This window comes from Thunnus maccoyii, chromosome 9, assembly GCF_910596095.1.
Source record: "Thunnus maccoyii chromosome 9, fThuMac1.1, whole genome shotgun sequence".
Lineage (NCBI taxonomy): Eukaryota > Metazoa > Chordata > Actinopteri > Scombriformes > Scombridae > Thunnus > Thunnus maccoyii.
The window spans coordinates 16,833,807-16,857,804 of record NC_056541.1 but is presented as its reverse complement, the minus strand read 5'-3'; the positions used below and the strand labels follow the sequence as shown (position 1 = coordinate 16,857,804).

The 23,998-nt window shown below is 38.3% G+C and overlaps 1 protein-coding gene across 3 annotated transcripts; it reads left to right on the top strand.

Moving 5' to 3' along the window:
- Positions 1-1,167: 1,167 nt before the first annotated feature.
- rasef (RAS and EF-hand domain containing) lies at positions 1,168-20,602 on the top strand. 3 transcript variants are annotated; one of them, XR_006098167.1, is made up of 18 exons: positions 1,168-1,231; positions 1,447-1,776; positions 6,649-6,795; positions 7,321-7,411; positions 9,763-9,858; positions 10,814-10,891; positions 11,052-11,167; positions 12,707-12,775; positions 12,913-12,979; positions 13,839-13,927; positions 14,410-14,716; positions 14,859-14,999; positions 15,380-15,527; positions 15,848-15,929; positions 16,054-16,168; positions 16,393-16,399; positions 17,439-17,546; positions 17,871-17,947. XR_006098167.1 is itself a non-coding variant. In XM_042421546.1 (18 exons), the coding sequence occupies exons 1-18, from the start codon at positions 1,206-1,208 to the stop codon at positions 18,544-18,546; spliced, it is 2,187 nt and encodes a 728-aa protein (XP_042277480.1). In that variant the 5' UTR covers positions 1,168-1,205; the 3' UTR covers positions 18,547-20,602. The 3 variants fall into 3 exon arrangements, 2 of the variants coding, with proteins under 2 accessions (XP_042277480.1, XP_042277479.1); XM_042421546.1 differs by lacking the exon at positions 16,393-16,399 and adding an exon at positions 18,444-20,602 and having other exon boundaries at positions 15,383-15,527; XM_042421545.1 differs by lacking the exon at positions 16,393-16,399 and adding an exon at positions 18,444-20,602.
- Positions 20,603-23,998: the final 3,396 nt, after the last annotated feature.

Sequence of the window (23,998 nt, the reverse complement as noted above, 5' to 3'; positions counted from 1 at the left end):
TGTATCTTCTTACAAAAATTCTAATTTAACCAACTTAAAAACAAACTTGGTTGGTGACCAAAGGGGGCTGAACAGGGACCACAGCACATTTTTGCCTCTTAGCGGGTTGATCCAGTTCTGACGTTTCACTTTATAATTCAGTGGAGCTACATGGTGCTAACAGGGAGTGGTGGGCGAGAACTTTGATCAAGTTCAGGATCTTCCTTTTACTGCAAATGCAAGTAATTGATGCCTCAGTGTTACAGGAAAATGAATTCACCTTTAATGCACTTTGTGGGAAAACAGTAAAAAAAAAAAAAAAAAAACAGGACCCCTGATCTAAAAGTTTGTTTGCACTGGTTTTTTGTCAGATGTGCATTAATTCAGTGGTTCTCACACTTCTTGGTGTCAAGGACTCCCGAATTGATACACATCAGGCGGATCCCCATTTGATAAGATTTAGTGATTCCATAACTGTCTATACTGTAGATTGGCAGATTAACAGTGAAGAGTCATTCTTATATATCCTCTCACTGGGCTAATTTCTAGTCAATGAAGTAACAAGCAACTTAAAATATTCCCCATTTTTCTGGGGAGCCCCTGGAACCCCATCAAGGACCCCTGGGGGTCCTCCGACCCCAGGTTGAGATGTCACCTTTTGAGACAATAAATGAGTGAAAGGAGGGCTGAATGATGGCAACTGGACTTGGTTGTAGATACTAACATCCAAGGGTTGATTCAGCCCTCCTTAGACAACCATGACCTGGATGAATGAGAATCTTCACAGACAAAGAGTGAGTCATTAAAACAAGAATTAATGTTGTTTTATTGATTTATGGTGGGAAAGTTCGGTGGTTTTCCTAAAGGTGAGGGAGAGTCCAGTAGCCTACATTTTGTGTCAATGTATGTGTTTGTGTTTGTGTGTAATGCAGGTATTTCATGTCTGTTTATATAGTGTTTTATTCAGGAGTGTACAGGCTGATAATCTCTGGTTCTTTGGTTTATAAAGTTTATTCAATCCATTACAGGCTATGAAACTTTCCCACAATGAAAGCACTTTTCTTTTGGCCTGAAGCCCAGACCTGTATTGTTGAAGAGAGTGCACGCACGCACGCACGCACACACGCACACGCGCACACACAGGTAGGCTACTGATGGTTGGCTCGTTACCTGAGTCAGACACAACGTACAAACCAGCTGGCTGCTACAAACCGGGAAATGACTTGATGAAGACAACACAGCAGGAGCAGAAGTGCGCACGTTTGCTCTATTGAAAGTTTATATGAACTATCGAATATGGATTAACTGCGTGATGATATTTTGCGGAAAAGACGAACTTGCAGGAACTTTTTAGGGAGTTATATTTTGCGGTTTGCAAAGTGTCTTGAAGATAAAACACTGGCAGGTCTGTAGTTTTTGTCACGGTGGTCACCTTCAATTTGCTGAACCGCCTTCTTTTTTTTCCAGCCTGCCACATCCCTCCATCAAGGGAATGAGCGCAGAGGAGCAGGACCGGCTGCGCGCCCTCTTTCACGCCTACGACGTGGACAACTCTGGGCGGATCGAGAGGAACGAGTTTCTGACTATCTGCGCGGAGCTGCAGGTGCCCGCGGCTGAGGCGGACAAGATCTTTAACCGGCTGGACGTCGATAACGACGGAACCGTCACCCTGCTTGAGTTCATCAGTGGCTTCCACGACCGCTACGGAGAGGACATGGAGACGGACGGAGCAGACGTGTCCGCCGCCTGGGAGAACTTCGAGGGGAGACTGGGCGAGCAGGCCAAGTTCATCCCCAGGTGAGAGTTCACACCTGTCGGTTGGGTAGTGTCAGCGAGGTGGAGCACAGGGGTGGATGTCTTTAAAATATGGAAATTCTCAGGTGATATGAGTGTGTTAAACAGTGAGCGCAGTGTGCGTAAAGATGATAGTGAGACTTTAATGTTTAATCGACCAATTAAACATTACAAGAGGCCACTCTAAAAAGGCAATTTACAACACAAGAAACAGTTGAAAAGTATAGAAGAGCAGCCATGTGCGCACACTATAATAACACAAAAAAATGTAAATAACTTGCACATGCTGTGACTTTGTGTCAGTGAAAGATATGTACAGAGTGTGTTTAAGTGTCTTAAACATGTATTTGTCTTGAGTTTGTGTTTGTTTTTTCCTGAAGGCACGTTATTACAACCCAAAGGCAGATGACTCACATTGTGTATTTTTTCCAGTTTATACTGTATGTGAGAGTGAGATCTGTCAAGCTGAATGTGTGGAGAGTGAAACCAGCAGGTGATCAAAAGTTAAAACATATAAAAGATTCAGACAAAAGGTCAAGTTTGTTCTCTGACTGCACTGACAGCTGAGGCTTTTGCGTCATTACAGTTAATATAGAGAATAATGTTTGACACCAACAGCAAATATTTTTACTTCTATTCTGATCAAGTGAACTTCTCTCTCCTCAACTCTGCTCAAAGACGTCTGAAGCATTTTAGGCGATTTCCCTTTGATTTCGGACCTTTTTTATGATATAGGTTATAAACAATATCTTAATTTATAAACATTTATACCTGTGTCTGTTTAATCTTACAATTTTTGTCAATTTTGCATTACTGAATCCTCTTGAATCCTCTGAATTATCATCTCAATTGTCATCATCTGGAGTCAAGTCATACACCCCTATATAACTGACACCTCTGCTCAATGAATGGGAACATGCTGTGCTGCCATTCATTTTGTCCCAGTTGATATTTTGTTGATGCAAGATCTAAAAGCAGTTTTCCCCTCAGAAGTGAGTAAAGTATCCTCACATGAAACACTAACACAGGTATTTTTAATATTTCTGTTATCTTTAGCATGTTGCCACAGAGAGTCTAAATGTAGAAATAGCTTTCCAGTATCAGTAAATATGAATGATGGGGCAAATGTTCACATTCAGAATAACCAAACTGATGCACTTAACTGTGTTATTATCAGACAAACCCTTCCAAATGGAAACAAAAACTTCAATTACTAATTGTATTAGTTTTCACCTACACTCACACAAATTATTATTTCATCACAATATCGTCCCACTGAAAGGCAATAAATGATAATATTTAATTAATTCCCACCTTAGAGATACTGTATGTGCTGCAGGTCATTCAGTACTCCCTCCAGCAACATTTCTCACATGTTTCTAGAAAAAGACTTTCTGGATTGGTCCTATATTGAACTGAAACTAGAGGAAATTTACAGTTAAACATTGTCAAGCCCTCATCTCACACTTACATAATAATGCAGAACTGCAGGGTCAGTATCACATCATTAGATTTGTTTGGCTAAAAATATTTATCGACAGTCTGTTCCACTGATGTACTATATATATATATATATATGACTGTATTGATCCTACAACATGGTTCTCCACCAAAAACTAGTTTTTACCTCCACTGACACACAAGCGATAACACATATGATGTTTTCCTTTTCTTATTAAAGTGCTAGAAAAGGAGTTGACATTTGGGGTGAAGGGTCATGCAAAATAAAAAATACCAGAAATCAGTTTGATGCACAACCACAGTAAAAAACAAAATATATTTCTGAACTGAGGGGTTATTTTTAAAATATAATCCTCACTGTTTCTTGCAGTGTTGTACTATGTAGGCCTGCTATGGATTTTTGGTTTTTGCAAACTTACCTTTGCCTGCAAAAACATCACGTATTCATGTCCGTAACAGACAACAAGTCGTGTATTTGCCTGGTTCTTCATGCTGGCACTTTTAGATTTTAACATACACCAGGTCTGCCAGGATTTTCTCCATCTTCCAAGTTTTTAGATTCTATATAAACCACAGTGAGTCTCTTAGTCATCAGAGTTTACCTCTTATCATGACTTTGTATGAAGAAACCTGTCAGTTGTCAAGCTATCAGACTGTAAACATATTGATAATTAATGCTTTGTTGAAAGACGTTAAACTGGAAATGAGTCAGAGTCAACATTGAACACATACTGTAAGAATCAGCTGTAACTCAGTCATACAGTTTGGCGTCTGCTATATGAGCTTTGTTAGACTGAGAAAGATTTAGGCCAGTTCTAAATGATCTAATATATAATTGAATTAATTTGTTATAAAATCACAAAAAAGTCTTATTTCTTTCTGATTTTTATATTTTTCAGCTCATATTTCTTCATATTTGATCAATTTCAAATGTGTCATGGAGTATTGAACCTCAGTACTTTTGTCGTACTGACTGAAATGTGTCCAAAACTGTATGAAAACTGAAACTGTCAACGATCAAGAGCATGTTATGATGTTGTTTACTTATTCTTTAATCAAATAATCCTTAATTTAAATCAGCATCTTGCCAATTTTAGACTGTTTTATTTAGGAAAACTTTGTGGCTTCCTCTGTAGAGAGACGGTTTAGTAAAAAAGAAAAAAAAAGTTTGTTTTTTAAAGTAAATGATCAAAAAAGTAGCATTTTGGTGCAAAAGGTATTGAAAATTTGATCAGTCCTATTTTGAACCAACCTATAAGTGTCTGTGATTGTGTGTGTGTGTGTGTGTGTATGTGTGTGTGTGTGTGTGTGTGTGTATGTGTGTGTGTGTGTGTGTGTGTGTGTGTGTGTGTGTGTGTGAGCGTGTGCGGCCCCAGGCTTGCCATGGGACCCGTCCTCGCGCTCCATCTGGGACATTGATTGTCACAGTGGTGCTGTCTCATCCTGCGCAGCTAAATATGCTTCCTTATCTTGAAGCAGTTAAAGTCACTGTCGCTGCCATCAGCTGAGAGATGACAATTAGGAGAATATAGTTCACAGCTCACTCAAGACAAGTGTCTGTTTTTCAGGGGATGAAAGGATACTTTGTGTCAGTGTGAGATAAAGACATCAAGAGCAAAAAATCAATTAAGATTATTCAGAACTTTCCCGCTGATTGAGGCTGACGTTAAGAGTTGTGTATCCAGTCTACTTTTCTTTTTATAAAACTGAATCTTTCAGCTGACTCAGACGCTGACTAAAATCATAAGGGGGTTAAGCTGAGCACTTCTCTGCACAAGATTACTTAAAAGATGTCCTACATGCTTTCCCCACTTGGTTTTGTCATACATTTGTGTTTAAATGCTCCAGATATATTCCTTTTGAAAGTCATTTTGTATAAAACATACAGTATATATTTAAAATTTCTGCCAGACAGGTGAAGGTTTGATTACGATGGCACTACCCAACCTCATACAACCATTTCAGATGTCTGAATTACATTTTCCTGATTTTTTGGGGGTTTTGTGAAGTTTTAAACATCTATTTTGTGTATCTTTGTATCCTGGCTGTATAAACACTTCCCAAAGTGATGAGGAGCAATTAATACATTTTTTGCTAGAATACAGAGGAGATGTGTGAAGTAAATGCAAAAAGCAAACACAGAAAAACAGGCAGAGCTCCACAGGGGGCAAAAATGAAGAAGGGAGCCTGTTTATTCTCAATGTTTGGGTTATTTAACATTATTTTCTTTGAGCCATGGGACTTTAAGACTGTGATGAATACTCAAACGTAACATTTGTATTTGCTCGTCGCTTTTTCTGTCTACAGAATATGTTGAGATTCCCTCAGAGGGAAAAAATATTTTCTGTGTTCTTTAGATGGTCAAACTGCTGTTTGTTGAAGCAGAAAACATGACAATATCAATAACTTCCTAACAACGTTGGATTGTTTATGCTTGTTTGTGTGTGTTTGTGTTATGTTTGGGTTTTGTGCGATAGCATGTGACGCTGTGTGTCACCGTGAGGTATTGACAGACAGGCAGCAGTGTCTATATGCTTAGGATCACAGCCAGTCCGCCCTGTCAAAAGTCAAACACACATATCGTCGACTTATATGACCCACTTTTCTCTTTGTGCTGTGACGCAGGAAACGGTTATCTCTACAGAAATCATTTTTCCAGAAGTGCGTTCACAGGATAATCTGTGTGATTAGGCTGTAAATATTGTTGTTAACCTTGTCTCTGACCCATGAATATTACTGGTCTGGTTTCTGTATTGTTTTGTCTGGGAACTGTGGCAACATCAACTACATGTAGTTACACTGTGAAACAAAGTGTGACATGCATCAAATATAGAAATCAACTGTTTTTAAATCGGTGGACCTTTTGTGTGGTAGTTGATTAAACTTAAAAGGAGTTATACTGCATATCGTCTTCTTTGGGCCCACATACAGTAAAGCCAGAAGCAGCAAAAATGCTTGCATACATAAGCATATAAAGTAAATCCTTGGTCATATGACTCTAAAGTGAAAAGTTTTTTTCTTTTCTTCTAACGATCACATTAAGCTAATTTGTCATCCTATTGAAGAACGAACTCCAATGTTTCTTTTGCCTTTTATTGTTTATGAATCTTGTGGGCAATCAAGCAACTCAGTCAACTAAACTAGAAATACACAATTCCTACTCAAAGTCCAAAAGACTGATTGTAATTTGGTTTGTCTCAATAAAAAAAATCTGTTGTTACTGTCATCCACTCACCATAGGTGATAAAACTGACACAGCAGACATTTTTTACTCACAGTTGACTGCTCTTAATTTCACGGTTTCTATGAAACAGAACGACCAGGATTCTTAAACCTATTAGGGAAAAAAAAAACACTACTGCACATGTCAGTACAACAAAACAAAACTGATCTCAAACTCTGATTTTCTTCCAGGAATGAACAAGCAGCAACATTGTACCAGAACATCAGTCTGACTGAGCCCCGGCTGATACCTCAGTTTGAGAAAGTCATCTTAAACTTCACCAAAGAGATCAAACAGCAGAACTCTGAGATGGAGAACCTGGCCCTTGCCATCAAACGGTGAGCAACACACACATGCAGGCAAATGCTAACTTGCATCCTTCAAATGAAGCGAAATTAAGGTTTTCATCTGACAACAATGTTACAGTAAACATGTTTAAGTGATATTTACCATAGTAATTACTGGGTTGCCTGTTTTTTATGTAAATGTAAAACTTTTCAGTAAAAGTTGGGTATGATTTGTGGGAAACTGTTTTCAAAAAGTAAACAGAAGTGAAGTTCCTCTTGATGTCAAATAGTAAAAATGAGAGTGTGTTGAAATGTTATAGATAACACTGTATAACTTCATGCTAACGCACACCTGCCTATTAATCTTTGTGCTGCAGACATCTTACTTCCCTATAAAGACGATTATAGGTATGATGGCTAATTTGCTGCCATTATCTAGTTTTGACATCAGTCCCGATGCACTGTGTCTTGAAACTCATAGTACATGAAAAAATGTTAATAATCGGGTATAAAATGTGTAATTAGTCCTTTGAGGTCTCTGCAGTACAGTGAAATTATGCTGCTATTGTTCTCCAGAGCGCAGGACCAAGCGTCGATGCAGCTCAGTGAGATGGAAGAGGAGATGGACCAACGCATTCATGCTGCTGAGAGAAAAACACGGGAGCAGGTGGGACAAGTTCACATACATACACTGCACATAAACATATAAGACCCCCCCCCCCCACCCAAAAAAAAAACAAAAAACACGGACTTTGTGACTTTCTAATCTGGTTTTAATATTCCAGTCTAGTTGCTATGACAGGTTTTTTTTTTTCCTTGAAGTTTGTGTAGGCAAAGAGATAAGCAGGGTGCATTTATTCAGCTCTTCCCTCATGTCAAACAAACGGACACGGCTAAATATCAGATTACTGATCTGAACTCTGACACGCCTGCTGATCAGCTGGTTTTCACAACTGTGGATTTGAGATCAGAAACAGCCAGTAGATAGAGGTGCTGGAGCACTTTTTATCCGCCGGTGTTTAAACTGATAAGCGTGTATATACATGATAAGGATGGGTGATGTGCAGATGAAAATGATAATCTATAAAGATACAGGCTGCATGCCACCACTGTGGCTCCAGAAAGCTTTTAACTTGACCTGTAAATTACATTTTAGTTTATCTGTTTATAATGTCAGATGCATTGAATTCACCACATTCGTTTAAAGGTAGCAAACACAAATTCATTTTAAAATGACATCTTGATATTTTGTCTTGTGTGTAATGTGTGAAGCCCCATCTGACACGCATCTAAGCAGAATAAAATAAACTGTTAATGAACTTAAGGTTGTTTTTTTTGGCCTGGTGTGTATCATTAAACTATGAGGAGTGTAACTCAGCTATATCTATCTATAACTTGGTGTTTTTGAGTTATAAAATTAAGCTCAGTTGTGTAACTGCATCTTTCTCCAAGTTACTTGTAAACAGAGTTAGTGGATAGTTCTGCTGTCCTGACTATGTGTAAGCGCTGCTGGGTTATGCTAAAAAGTAACTAGTTTGTAAAACTTGCTGTCCGACGACGTCAGAAGGCTTAAGTGTTCATACCGTAGCTGTTCTGAAAAGCCACACTCAGAGGCAGGGGGGAAAAGCCGACCTTCATAGAGAGAGGCGAGGCACAATAGTCCTTTAAAAATGGGGGTAATGGTGTACAGTTTCAAACAGTCTCTTCTGGAGGAAATTCATTGTGTTACACTCTGTTGTGCCAGAAATAGTTGTGTAAGGAAAGAAGAAAAGAGCTTGAGAGAGAAGTTAAAACCACTTTCTCATTGCTGCATGATGTGAACAGCAGATTGTCTGTTTTGGAAAGTTACAGGAATTGTTGGACACAGCGAGTCTCCAAAGGTGTTCGATCATCCGACAAACACTTCAGATGGAGTATCCTGCCCCCCTTAAGGGTTCATGTAGCTTTATAAGTCAGTCATGTGAAATTATGTCTGTATCAGCTAACACTGTACACCCAAGTTTTTACCAGATGAGGAAAGTAAAATTGTGGGTTTAAATTGCAAAAGCAGAAATTTAAGGCAATTTGTGTTATTCTGTTTGTTGCTGGCAACTCTCAACAATGTGGCTCACATTTTAATACGTTAACATTTGTTTTCATATTTAAATGAAAGTAGGTTTATTGCCTCGGCGGCCTTCAGTTTCACTCTGAATGAATTATATAATCTGTTCGTAGGTTTTTTGAAAGCTGGAGATATTTCTGGGAATCTGAGTGAAACACATGAAACACTGTGCTCTGTAGGATGATAAGATTTGATAACAATATTTAGCTTTCCATGACATTAAATTAAAACTGAAAACATCTGACTCAGTGACAGAGCAGCACAGTATAGATCTCTTGTTGTATCAGACATCAAACTACCAGGTTTATGTAAGTCATATGTCTTTAAGGTTAAGTTTGCTCCTAAAGTCTCTTCATACCCTTCAAACCAATTTGCGCAGGAACATAAACCAGTCTTATCGCCATGCGTGTGTGTATAAACTTATGTAAGTGTACTCCATTGACTCAGGAGCTGCTGTTTGTTTTGTCAGAGAAAAGCAAACAGATTTAGAGGGCACTCACCTGTATTCTCTCTCACTGTAATGTGCACACAGTCATGTTCTGACATCTAGAAGAGAGGACTTTATTTTTGGAAACTGTAGATAGACAGTCGCTGATAACGAATCGATTCCCCATAAGCCTCCATACATTGTTCAAAACCTGCCTTAAAATAGCACAGATTCATGTGTCACAGCAAACCAACTGTGCTGTTTGATACTAAAGTGACAACTAATTGTTTTATTTATGTGTTTTTGTGTTTGTGTGTGTGTTTTTACATAAAGAGTAAAGTCTAGATCTGCTCTATGTGAAAGGTGCCCTGAGATAACTTCTGCTGTGATTTGGCGCTATATAAATAAAATTGAAATTGAAATTGTGTTTGTGTGTGTGTGTGTGTGTGTGTGTGTGTGTGTGTGTGTGTGTGTGTGTGTGTGTGTGTAGGAGAAGAAGCGCACAGAAGCCGCTCTGAGTGAGCTGCGAAGAAATTATGAAACCGAAGTGTGTGAGCTGCAGTGTAAGATCCAGAGGATGCAGATGGTAAATTTTCACAAAAACACACCATCAACACTGTATGTAGGTCCACACAAACTCCTGCAGTCATATTTACAACCAGCATGCATTTATACTTAGATTCATCTCAGTGTTGTAAAGTTGTCTCAAATAAATCACCTCATCATATCAACAACATGAACAAAACAGCACATAGATAAAATGCACAGTAATAATTATATTCACATGTTAAAGCCATTTTTACCGTCATTATTTTCTAGGGCTGGGCAATATATCAATATTATATCTCTATTGTGATATGAGACTAGATTCGTCTGGGATTTTGGATATTGTAATATTTTGATATGGCATAATTGTCTTTTCCTGGTTTTAAAGGCTGTATTACAGTAAAGTGATGTAATTTTCTGAAATTACCAGACTGTTCTAGTTGTTAGTTATAATATAGGCATCACTAATGATTATTCATCAAAAATCTTTATTATTTTCTAACTTAAATTATCTTTGTTCCATGCAGTTTATTATCTTTGTTCTAAGTGCATGAGACTAGTAAAAATGTCAGATTGATATGATATGATATAGATATGAAAACTGGAGGCTCAAGGAGGGATGTACTGCTGGAGAGGAGCTTACATTTGACCTATTTAAATACAAACACTCAGTTAACTACACTGTACATGTTTGAGGGGAAACACAGTTCTGCTAAACAGAGGAAAAGTGGGTCCTTTATGAACAACACTGACTACATTCATGAGAATGTGAACCAGGAATAATTTATTCTTTTGACCTCATGAAAACACAAATATCAGCTGGACTCCAGAGAAACCTCACTGGAATCAGTTCATTGAAACTTTAAAGTGACTGTGATTTGTGTGTATATAATGTTTTTATATGCTGTTCTGAAGACTGTAGTTTAATCTACCTGATAGTGAGCCAAAAAAAAAAAAAACCTGAACCTTAAATATCCTGTGAACATGTCCATCAGATAGAGGAGAAGTACAACAACATCACTGTGAAAGACGAGAGCCCAGCTTTGAAGAAGAAGATCAACGAGCTGACATTGGTGAGACTTTACAACTCGTTTTATGAATGCTGAGACTTCACTAAATTTTGTTAAAGGTGTCAGAAGCGAGGGGGGGGGTTACGTTTCTCTGATTCTAACACACTTCCATTTTCCCTCTCCTTGTCATCACCACCCTTTCTGCTTGCATTTCTCTCTGTAGGAGAATCAGCGGTTAAAACAGGAGCTGATGCGGTCTCAGACCAAAGTGGCCTGTCTGCAGAGTGAGATGGACTCGCTGAAGACGGAGCTGACCGATCAAAGCATCAACTCTGAAAGGTGAATTCAATACAGTCTGGGTTTGCTTTGTATCTTTGTTGTGTGTGTATGTTTCACTTATTTAGATAAATATTCAGCTCAGATTTGGGTCATTCTTCTGGATATATCCAGAAGGAGGTTGAATCTCAGTCTAAGGGGCCTCAGCATCATGTTTGATTATTTGTTTTTTGGTATTTTCCACAGTAAGAAAGAGAGAACATTGTGATATAAGAATAGACATCATATCTCTCTTTAATCTAATGAACAAACACACACAGTTTACTTTCAGCGAAACCTGTGAAAGTCTAAACCTAGAATTACTCTTTACTTTCAAGTTGCAGAGCAGGTTTTCTCAATCTTTGCTCGCTCTGTCTGCAAATTAGTGTGAACTTGTAAATGTTTGCTCTCTGTTTTTAATAGCATGGAGGAAGCTCCACATGTTCCAACAATTTCAAACTGATTTTTAATGGAAAAATGTATTAGTTTTAGATAAATCGAATGTATCAGTTCTTATTTTTATGAAACAAGCCCAGAGAGACAGACCCCTGTTGTAGAGAGACAGAGAGAGAGACGGAGGTCACGCCCCCTCTCACTGACTGACTGATGCTCCCGGGGGGTGTTTTCATTTTGTCACAGCTGAAACAGGATATCCTGGAGTGACTACAGACACACAATAACTTCTTCAGAACGTTACTTAGCAACAGAGCCACAGGCAGGATAATAATCCGCCTCCTTGGACCATCTCAGTGATGGTGTTTACTCTGTGTCTCCAACTTTTTATCATGTCTCATGATAATCATAAATCTGACGTAACGTCTGTCAGTTGCCAAGTGAAGCTGCTGCTGTCCTGAATATGAAAAATAAGGACTACATTTCTCAAGTTCTATGACAATTATTGATACATAGGAATGATTTCTTTAATTGATTATCTAGCTGCAACGATTAGTCGACAAATCAATTGAACAGAAAATGAATCAACTACTTTGATAATCAAATAATTGTTTTTGTCATTTTTTAAGCAGAAATGCCAAATATTTGCTGGTTTCAGCTTCTCAAATTTGAGGATTTGGAGGTTTTCAGTGTCATCCATGATAGTAAACTGAACTGGTCTGTTAGTCGGACAAAACAAGACATCTGAGGACATCACTTGACATCACTTTCACTATTTTCTGACATTTTATAGACAAAAAGATTAATAGAGAAATTAATTTCAGATTAATTGATAGTGAAAATAAATTGCAGCCTTAAACAAGAGTATGAACATTTAATTCAGTGTATTAAAAGCCCTGACTTTGACAGATGTTGTCTTTTTATTACTTACACGGATGTGCGCAGCAGAGAATGTGTTCAGTTGTGTCTGATTTAAATCAATTTTAATAATTATACATTGCTCAACTTTGTTTTTATGATTTGACTATTGTGACTTTTATCCTCATATGATGCATGTGTGGACTCTGTTAAATGCAGGATGTCACTGAAACTAATCCAGATCCACATAACTTGTTCCTTTGATTGCTTTTTATAATAACCAGATGTGTTTATGACTGTGTTTTGTTGTAGAGACGAGGAGCTCATGAAACATTTCTCTGATGAGCGAGACATCCTGGAGAGCCAGATCGAGATTCTGCAGTAAGTCCGAACACTAACTACTGTACAGATTTCCCAGATGGAAAGATCTCTCACTGTACGGAGATATCACTTTAATTTAAAAAAAAAAAAAAAGATACATTCAAAAATGAAAAATAATAATAACGTGTATTTTTTAGGACAGCCAACAGAAAGCTCCATGACAGCAACGATGGCCTGAGGACGGCTTTGGAGAGGGTCACCAAGGTAGATCTGCACACTTAATCCAAAAAGAATCAAAATTCAAAACTACTTCAGTTTTCAAATTGCAAAAGGCTGAAGTTAATTCATCTCTTTGGTTGGTGGACTCCAAATGCAACTTCTAATGCTTAAACCTAAAATAACTTTTAGCACATTAAATCTTTCTGCTGCATGTCTCTATTGATTGTTCTTTCCAGTGTAACATTTAACTGTTTGGGACTTTTGATTATATCTCTTTTGATGATATTTAATGATGGTTTTCTATTTACTCTGCTGTTTCATTGTCAATACTTGCTTCTCCTTTGTTTCTGGGAAGGTTGTTATGAATCATAATTTTTCTCTAGTTTGTAATGGTGGTTGTTATCAAATGATAATTGTTTTTATTCTTTAATGGGGAATATGTGGTTCACCTGTCGGGCCTTTTTCTTTCCCCTGCACGTTTCCAGTGTTGTTTCTCCTTTAAAGTTGTTGATTGCTTGGTCCCGAAGGTTGGCTGATTTTTCTGTGGATGCATGTGTGTATATATACTGTGCAGGCCTGTTGTCATTTACTGTGTGAAATGCCTGATGAAGGTCATTTGACCGAAACGTAGCTATTTAATAAATTTAATATAAGTGCTGACAGTGTGCGGGAGTCTATTTCTTTGTTTTGAACTATTACTTTATCACCTGTCTGTCTAGAGGTGAGCTTTTTTGCATATTTAACACTTTAAAAAAGACATTAGTTGTAACTATACATTTTAAGCAGAAACATTCAGTGTTTTATTAGCTGACAACAGTATACTCTGTTATAATATTCAAGAAAAACAATCACAGTAGTTCACACAAACATACAAAAACTCATATTAAATTGTTGTGTGTTACAGTCTGGTAACGGTGGGTCACCGGGAGACTTAAAGGACAGAAGCAGAAGTAAAAGCATCTGCTACTCGTCACCATATGCATTAATGGACAGGTGAGACCTACAGACAATACAGATGGTCAAGATATAGACTGAATGTACTGTATCTCATCATAACATCTAAACACCTGCTGCACCAGTGTGTGAGGTCTTTTACAGTTATATTTTATCATCTTCTTATTCCAAGAACATTTATAATCTTCCTTTTAGGAACTACTGTGCTAACAGGGAGCTTTAAGTGTTCTGAGATTAAAAAAATCATATCCAAGCAAAGTCTTGATTTGATGTTGGTGTCATTATGTACCTGGAGATGGTAACTGCCCAAACCTGATAAACCAGGTCTGGAAAGAACCCTAAAGCTATGATTTAGTTAATAATCCAAGATCTACTGTTCAACATGAAACTTCTGTTCTTGATGTAACTAGAAATAATGTTGAAGAGATAAATGCAGGTGCTCTACAGTCTGCTTTACCCTGTCCAGCTACCCAAAGGTTTCGTGTTTCAAGTCACAGAAGATTTCCTGACCTCTTCCTCAGGTTCTGCCAGCGTATGGAAGATTTCCCCATGTACAGCCGCCGGCCCAGCTGTGACACCCTGGCCTTGGCCATGTGTGACCCAGGCCTGAGGCGCAGACACAGCAGCGAGTGCGAGGAAGACAGTCTGCCAGAGAGCTACATGGACAGCGGCCTGTCGACACTCAGAGGCTCACACGGAGGTTATGACTCAGAGCAGGAGACCAAATGTCAAGAGGAAGAAGAAGAGGAGGAAGTGGAAGAGAGGGACAAGAAAAAAGGGGATGATGACAACAATGATAGCTTGATTGAAGAAAACTCCGACACTGAGGTAAGACAAAAAAAAAGCAACATTTGTGTTAACAAGACATGCTCACAGGACAAGGCTAACCTGCTAATAGTTGAACATGCTGTGGCTCTAGATGAAAAGTCAGGATTTCACCATCATCATATTCTGTGTGTCTACATCACAGCTAACAGAAACACAAGATGGTGAATCAGCATTCGGGTCGGACAGCAGTTCGGTTTTGGACTGGAAACCATCTGAACCCGTTAGTGTGATCACACCCCCGGCACCAACGACACGAAAAGCCCTCAGTGCCATCAGTGTTCAGGTAAGAGAGAAGGGAGGATATCTAATGGAAGGTAGGAGAGAGGGATGTCTTTTACCACCACAACCTTACTGAGAAGAGTAAGACATCTCATGCATCATTGTCCGTCTGTCCAAAACGGTGGTTTAGAATAAAAATATTGACTATTGGTCAAATTTCTGTCAAACTTTGTGTGGATATTCATAGTCATTAGTGTATGATACCTAACAATTTTGTGCACTCTTACTTTTTATCTGGAACCACCTGTTAAAGAAATCAGTTACAAAGCGGCCAGCGCTGAGGACAAAATAAGTTTACCTTGAATTAAATGTGCAAAATGCAAACAGTCAGCTTATCAGTGCTGCATGAGTGCCTCACTCTCCCTTATCTTCCCTCCGTCCCAGAAGGAGGACAACAGCACTGACCTGGGCTACATGACATCAGAGAAGGCCTACAGGATCGTTTTGGCGGGAGATGCCGCTGTGGGAAAGTCAAGCTTCTTGCTTCGCCTCTGCAAGAACGAATTCAAATTAAACTCCAGCGCTACTCTGGGTGGGTTGGAAAAACTAAATCCAAATCTTGTTAACTTTTGTTCGCTTTAATAACTTTTCATTCTCTCTGTCTCTTCTCTGTAACCTGTCAAATAAAGACAGAGGCTACTCTCAAAGAAATTCTGGAAACAAATGCTTAGTGTCAACTAACTTATTCATGATTCATTTCTACATATGGTGGTATAAAGTCATAAATTCAGTAAATGTGCTGTTAATAAAAGCATGAACCACCTTAATATCGTTGTGTCAAATGTTCTGTTTCTTTTCTTTACCAGCTTAGTGGTGTGATGCTCTGTGTGTGTCTCTCGTTTGTGTGTCTAGGTGTGGATTTCCAGATGAAGACACTAATTGTGGATGGAGAGCCCACTTTACTACAATTATGGGACACTGCAGGACAGGAGAGGTGTGTGTTTTTGTGTGTGTGACAGAGTTTATCTTATTACCACCAACAGTAATCAGCAATGTGTAGTTTTCAAACTTACATGGAGAAAATACGGGATCTAAATGTGTTTCTTTTCTCATTCCAGGTTTCGGAGCATTGCAAAGTCTTACTTTCGACGAGCGGATGGTGTGTTGCTGCTGTACGACGTCACCTGTGAGAAGAGCTTCCTTAACGTCAGAGAGTGGGTGGACATGATTGAGGTAATGCGCTACTCTCCCCTGCTCAAAAGCTAAATGAGTGACACCGTTTGTATTGCAAAGCAAAAAAGTTGAGAGTTACAGTAGAATATTGGGCAACAAAATAGACAATATTATTATTATTTATTTATTCTGTATCGGCACGTCAGCAGCATCTATGTGATTATAAAGTATTGAGAGTAAGTGTTCATTTGATATCTTGCTTGTTTCTCTCTTTTTACATGCAGCAGATACGTAAGTGTTGGATGTAAAGTATGTACAGAATGTGTTCTGTTGTTATAATGTGGTCATGTTGAAATCTGTGTGACTTTTTCTTATTTTTGCATGCAGTATGTCGTGTGGAACATTATTCAAAGTGTTGTTTTATGTTATGCAATATTTGTAGATGCTGAGGTGATTAATGTGAAACCAATAGTCATCATCATCATTATCATTTTGTTGATTGACTTAAATAAATACTGTTATCACTATGCACAGTATTTAGACAGTGAGCCTCACCCAAGAGCTTATTCAAACATATTAATTCTTAAATGTCATGTATGATTGATTTAAGTTACGGCGTTCAACAATTTTCAAAAATTTTCTCTTAGTTATGAATGAAATTCAGGAGTGGTCCAGACTTGCTGTCCAAATCATGAATAGAAACACAAACTAAATGCAAAAGTAATATTCTTTTCACCACATTATCATCATGCTTTGTCAAATGTCTGAGAGGTTTTTTAGATTTTAAATGTTTTTACGGCAACATCTACATTTCAGTTAGGAAGCTTCTCTCACTCCGACAGCTGCCTCTGTGTCTCTCTGCAGGTCTCTGTCTAGTATCATCTTCTGTTGCACCTGACAATGTAACGTCACCTATTGAAGGCAATAATATTCTCTTGTCTAATATTTGACTGTCACATCCCATTAACTGTCTTTCATATTAGTCACAGACTGCTTTGCTTTAGAAAAACGTTTTTCAGCGTCTAACTTCATGTCAATCTATTCCCTCTAAATACTGTTTCAATACAGCTCTGCTTTAATGACACATCATTGGCAGCTGTATTAATATTTTCTGATTGTTTCGGCTCTTTTAATACAACTTCTCACACTGCAAAATTGTTTTTATCAGCTGATTTCCAAAAGCAGAACTTAAGAGAGTTTAAGCACACAAATACAAAGATGCTCTTGCATGTGAATATGTGACAACAGAGCAGTAGACAGTATTAAAGTATCTTGCAGTATTTTGTTCTCCGTTTCATTTGTTCCTGCATTTATTTTCTCTGTGTGACAGGATGTGTCTCAGGAGGATATTCCCATCATGCTCGTAGGTAACAAGTGTGACCTCAGACAAGATGGAGTCAGCAGTGTCCCCACCAGCTATGGAGAAAAACTGGCTATGGTAACGACAAAACACAAACACACACTCATATTTCTATACTTGTGAGGACTTTACATTCCTTCCATACTGTAACTCTGAACATTCATGGCTACACCGAACCCTTACCTTGATTTAATCCAAACAAAAACATGATTTAGGTTCATTACTGGTAATATGGTAATAAAGACTGGCTAAATCTTCTTCACTTCAGTGTTAAAAATGATATAAAAGTCATCACAACAAAGAGAAGAAGGAGAGAGAAGAACACATACTGTACATACTCATACAGCAACATAAGTATTGCAGTCAGTTTAGATTCATGATTTCTTGCTTTTACCCAAACAGACATACAACACTCTGTTCTGTGAAACCAGCGCCAAAGATGGCTCCAACATCCTGGAAGCTGTGCTGCACCTGGCCAGGTGAGATATTTAAAAGTTCAACTAATTTGCAAAAATAAAAAATAAAAATCTTTTTTACCAAGTCTAGTGACAAATAATCTTCAGGTTATAGTTTTTCCCAAGAGAGAGCCAGAACTGCCAGCGTACTGCCTCTAGGTGAAAATGAGGGTTGATTATTTGGTTTATAAGTTATATAACTCCATAAAAAATCAGGACCACATGATGCTCAGTGTGAACAGCAAATTCTCTGTAAACTAAGCTCTGAATGAATGAACTTTGCTGCCCTCTGGTGTGTAAAAGTAGCATGAAAAACATTGCTGCGAAGGGACAACTTGTGAAAAAAAAACCTGTGATGGAAGTCTTCATGAACAGGTTTTCCTCAAGCCCCAATGAATGCAACCTCATCAACAGCTTCCTTTCAATCATGTTCTAATGCTGCAGCTCATTTTTTATTCTCATTTATTCTTTGCTTCCACATGTTCCTATTCTCTTTGTTCCTCTTTCTCTCCCTTCACAGGCAAGTTACAACACATGCTGCTTTTGACGACAAAAGTCGTTACCAGTCGCTGCCCAGCTTGGATGCTCCGAGGAATAAACCAAACTTCTCCTGCTGCACTTGATCAAACTCACCAGAGCTGGACCTCTGTTTCTGAACTCAGCACAAGTGGAACGAGGAAAATAAAAGCAGAAACCTGACCAAACAGAAATAAGACACAACCTGTGCAGAAGTACGACACCAGGAACAAATCATCATAATTCTGAATAACCAAAACAATCTAACACATGGATAAAGTGAGCAAATAAGTGACATGGGATCACAACAGAATATCCACAACGTCACATCAGAGCTACTTCTTACTGTGCAACAAAATTACTCTACAAAATGCTTCACTCAGTTTTGATCTGAAGGAAAATTCAGATTATTTTTTTGTTATTTAAGGTTATTTAAACATGTGTTGAGCTGCTTTCCAGCCACAACTTGATGTCTTAATGTTTTGTATTTTATGTTTATTTCAGTGTAAACTTCTTGCCATTTGAAACTTGTTTTTATTTTTGTTTGTTATGCTATTACACATATTTGCATATTTTCCTTCCATGTATTTCTGATGATTTGCCCAGGCGGGCACAAGTCTGGCATGAAAGGAGAAAGACAGCTGTGAAAGTGAAGTAAAATGTGAGAGAAGGATTTGAAAGTGAAGCCAAGTAGTATGCGAGCACATTTTTAAAGTGACATTAGTATGTGACGCTGACAGATAGTTGTATGTGATTGAGGACATTTGCTTAATATTCTAACAGCATATTGTTATGACGAGGAAAATAAGAGGAATAAGAATTGATTCTTATGTGGTTATGCTTTTAACTGTGGCACTTATCTCGTTATTGCTGAGCTCGGTTACTGTTGGCGTAAGTGCTCGGTTGAAATGACATCATGTTGGTGGCCCCAAAAGAAACAGAAGTCAGGATGTCAGACTTTATTGCAACATGGAGACGCTGAGAGTTCTGGAGAACTTAAAGCCTCATCTTTGTTCATATATAATGAGCTGTGGTGCAATGCGTGGTTGTACAAGACTTTATGCTAATTCCACAACCCTCCGTCTTTATTATATTACCCTACAGTGTTACACTTGTTTTAATTTGACCTCCAATGAGGATGGAATTGTGTTAAAGAATTTATATTTTTGAAGCAGATTAATTTTCAATCTGCTTGAATGCTTTAAATAACTACTGTAAACAGATAACTACTTGTCTAGTATGAATAGTGATAAATGGACAAGCACAAAAGAGAGGTGGCAGGAAGCAGATCTCTTATCTTCGTCCCTTAGATACAGTAGATGACCTCTAATTCTGTATGGATGTGTACATGTGATCTTGGAAAATTGTCACTGCTGATGTTAACGAGAATGTCTTATAATTGTGTCCTAACTATAGTGCCATATTATACATTTAAGCCTGTTGAAGAGCAGCGTTTAAAGGTGTCAGTATGCATCAAATGAGGTGCTTGTCGGATGCTCAAATAGCATCTGAGCACCCCTGTACCCTTCTCCCCCCAACCCGACATCCACACACACACACACACACACACACCTTTCTGATATTGGAAATGGGGACACTTTTCTGACAAATACTGTGACATTTCAAAACTGACAAATACCCACTTCACGCAGATTGGCCAGGTGTAAGGAGGTGAAAAACTGGGCAGGATTTCTCGCAAGCTCTCTTTTCTCCACACAACTACTTTTGTACAAACAAGTTAAACACCATAAATGTCTTTGTGGTGACACGGTTTGAAAATGTGTGCTTTAATCCCCTTTTGTATGATCAAGTCCCAGCCATTTCTAGTCATTTTACCTTTTATTTGACATCACTTATCCAAACTCATTCATTTGATTCATACTGAACCATTAAAACTGTGTTTTCAGACACCATGTGGGTCACAGTCCTGTTTCCAATGGTTCCTGTATGACTGACATGTTGTCGTACACCTGACTCTCAATGTCAGACTGTGTCCTTCATTTGTTTGGAGTCTGAAGTTTAAAATAATCCCTGGTAATCTAAATTTTTCACACAACCTGTTGCTGAGCTATTTGTTTCCACACAGATTAAACTTCTTTGTGCGTAGATGCCATTATTAATGTTGTGAGTGGTGCAACTGTGAAGCACCTCCTTTGCAACTTGTCTGTGTCTTTGTTGAAAGTTTCTTTCTCAATAAATAATATATTGAACATCAAAAGACTGGTATTAAGATAAACATGAGATCTCTGGAGAGATATTCAGGAAACTGGATAAACTAACTGGGAAAATTACTTCAAAAGCCACTTAGAAAGTTCCGATGATGCCCAATAATCCAATATTTATGAAACATTGATCTTTTATCAGATGATAGCTTGGAGATGGTGATATTTGATGTGATGTTATGAATGCAGTCTGCACAAATTCAGATTGATCGATTTATCTACTTTTTATATATCTTTATCTGTCTGTTCCTGCATCTGTCGCTCCTACACATTTCTGTGCCTCCGTTAAAGAGACAAATCAATAAATCAGATAATTTCTCCTTGGTTGGTGCTCTAAAAGACCCTCCTGTCAGCCATACTCCCCGAGTGTCTCCGAGCATAGCTGCTTGAATAACTGCAACATATGTTTGGGATTTTGCACAGAGTGTGTTAGCGTGCGTGTGTGTGTGTGTGTGTTAGTGTGTGTGTGTTGTGTGTGTTTAGAGCTGGCACAGGTCTCTGTCTCCACCTCCCATCTGTTTACATTGTCATGTGCTTGATGAGGCGAAACCACTCATTTGTCAAACAACATGTGGGGTAGCGGAGGTGGAGATGGGGGAGAGAGAGGAGTGGCAGCTGAGAATGGGGTGTGTGTGTGTGTGTGTGTGTGTGTGTGTGTGTGTGTGTGTGTGTGTGTGTGTGTGTGTGTGTGCTGAGCATTAACAGGGGGATAATTAGATAAGGGGACTGTGTAGCAAAAAGGTTAATGACAGTAATGAATATATTAGTGTGGAGGAGAGAGAGCAGGTTCTGTTTACTGTTTTACATCTGAAGGACCAGAAAAGTAGAACCACAAAACATAATAATTCATATAAATCACTCAGAGCAGTCTCTGTAAAAATAAACTGTTCTTCCCAAAAGCCAAATAAAACATATTTGAGTCTGAAATTTCTCCACGGAGGGAGAAATATTAAAATAACAAGGAAAGTAAAGCTGAATTAATTCATGATATTTCCCAGTGGTATTGGTGTATTTCTCTGTTCAGGTTTGAGTTCCAGGTTAAAATTAAACTTATTTGGGTGTAAAAATAAATAAAAGAAACATTCATTGGTCTGCACACATGCACACTTTTGTAAAATGGTTTGACTTATCAGTTTTCTGCTTATATTCACACAAAGTGTTTGGAAGTGAACTGTGAAATGAACATTAAGCAGCTGTTGTAAAAGTTTTATGCTTCAGTTACCTTAAAATACAAGTTTAATTGACTGATTTATGCACCAAATTAGTTCAGTATCATTTTGAAGTTTTTATATTTCATATTTCACACACACACACACGCACACACACACACACACACACACACACACACAGAGACATGCATACATCCAGAGAGGGGTCATTAATGGAGGGAGTGGGGTGTCACCATCTGGAAATGTCAGAGGTCAGAAAACGGGACCACTGGTCACTCTGATGACATCTGGGATGGCAGACTGTCTGTACAAATCCACCTCCACACCAGACCAGACACACACACACACACACACACACACACACACACACAGAGCCACCCCGAACACACATACACAGTCTGCACCCGATGGATATCTGTCATATTGTTTGTCATGTCTGGTTTTGACAATGTCATCAAAGACACAAAGCGTTCAACAGTGTCTGGCAATCTGGCTCGTGTGTGTGTGTGTGTGTGTGTGTGTGTGTGTGTGTGTGTGCGCGCGTGTGTGTGTGTGTGTGTGTGTGTGTGTGTGTGTGTGCCAAGTATTATGAATGTTGTTGTGGGGACATGAATCTGTTTAGTCACATTGTGGGGACTTGTCTCCTTCTTGGGTCCCCACAGTCCTAAAGTCCCCACAATTTAATTTTACAACAAAGACTTGGTTTTAGGTTAAGGTAAAATGTGTGTGTGTCTGTGTGTGTCTGTGTGTGTGTGTGTGTGTGTGTGTGTGTGTGTGTGTGTGTGTGTGTGTGTGTGTGTGTGTGTGTGTGTGTGTAAGTTGGGGGTCGTCAGTAGATAAATTACACAGTTTTACAAAGTTTTTGTCTCATTATTATGTAAAACAAATAGTCTGCCTATAATGGCATTATTATTAATCAAAGTTATCAATGTTTTTCTCTCTAAATGCTCTAAATGCTTGGCTCTAAACAGCCCTAATTTGAGCAACATAATTTCTAATAATAAAGTTGTGACAGCACTGTGTGCTATACCGCTCCTGCAGGCAAGAGGGCAGCAGCCTCCTATAATACTACAATAACTTGTACTGTGTAATGTGTAGCACTATAGTATTATGAGTAGTATTTGATGCCATTATGTTATACACATTAATAAGGTCTACCATTTTTGGATTTTAAATGTTACTGATTAATTGTTAAAATTTCATTGTGCAGTTTAAAGTTACTGAATTTTAAGTTTCATGTGAAGTAACTCCACACTTGGAGACAAAATACACAATGTTTGATAAAATAAATCAATATTGGATGTAGTATAGATATTGATTTTATCAAATTTAATAATATTATGCTAATATTAAAAAGCACCCTACTCGCTTATTATGCTTTATGCTGAAGCCATAACACGCTTATGAAGTTCAAATCTGCCTCCAAATTATAGCTGAGCCATTACTGTAAATCAGATGGAAAATTCTTGATGTCTTGACCTGATTTTGTAATGTTGTATTTATACTTGTCAAAGAGTTCAACAATTATACATCACAACTGGACTAACAAGACATCTTTCACCAGTGGAGCCCTGAAATCTGACCACATGTGCAGGTTTGAATCAGGAAAAAAAGGCCTCTTCCCTGTAAGGTAGAATATCAGCTCCACATTAGTTTAGTTTGAGTTTTATTTCTGATTTAACAAATAACATAACATGAGATGTGGTAAATGAAATTTCAGTAAAGGTCAAATAGATTCAGTAGAAATCTAGTTTAAGAGATTTTTAACATGGCGCGTATCAAAACGTAAAGCAATAATAGGAAGATTTTTGCCTGTGTGCCCCTCGTCTCCCTCTAAAACCACAGTGATGATTTATAGACGTTGGATGATTCAGAGGAGATGTGGCACTTACTGTGTGTTTATCTCAGTGACCGCTCAGTTAGCTCTGTGGAAGGACGGCCGGGGATTAGTAGCCATTTTATAATGTGTGTTAATCTGACAGATTAGCTTGATTAGGTTATTCTGAGAACATTAGTGGGTGTGAGTATGAGTATCTCTACGTGTTATAACTTGGCTCCGATGTAGCGCAATAAAAACTGCGTATCACTAAACCACATGCAGTATATTTGAATGTCTTTGCCGGTAACGTTCAAAGTCTGTATGACAGGACTTGACAGGCTGTATCCTT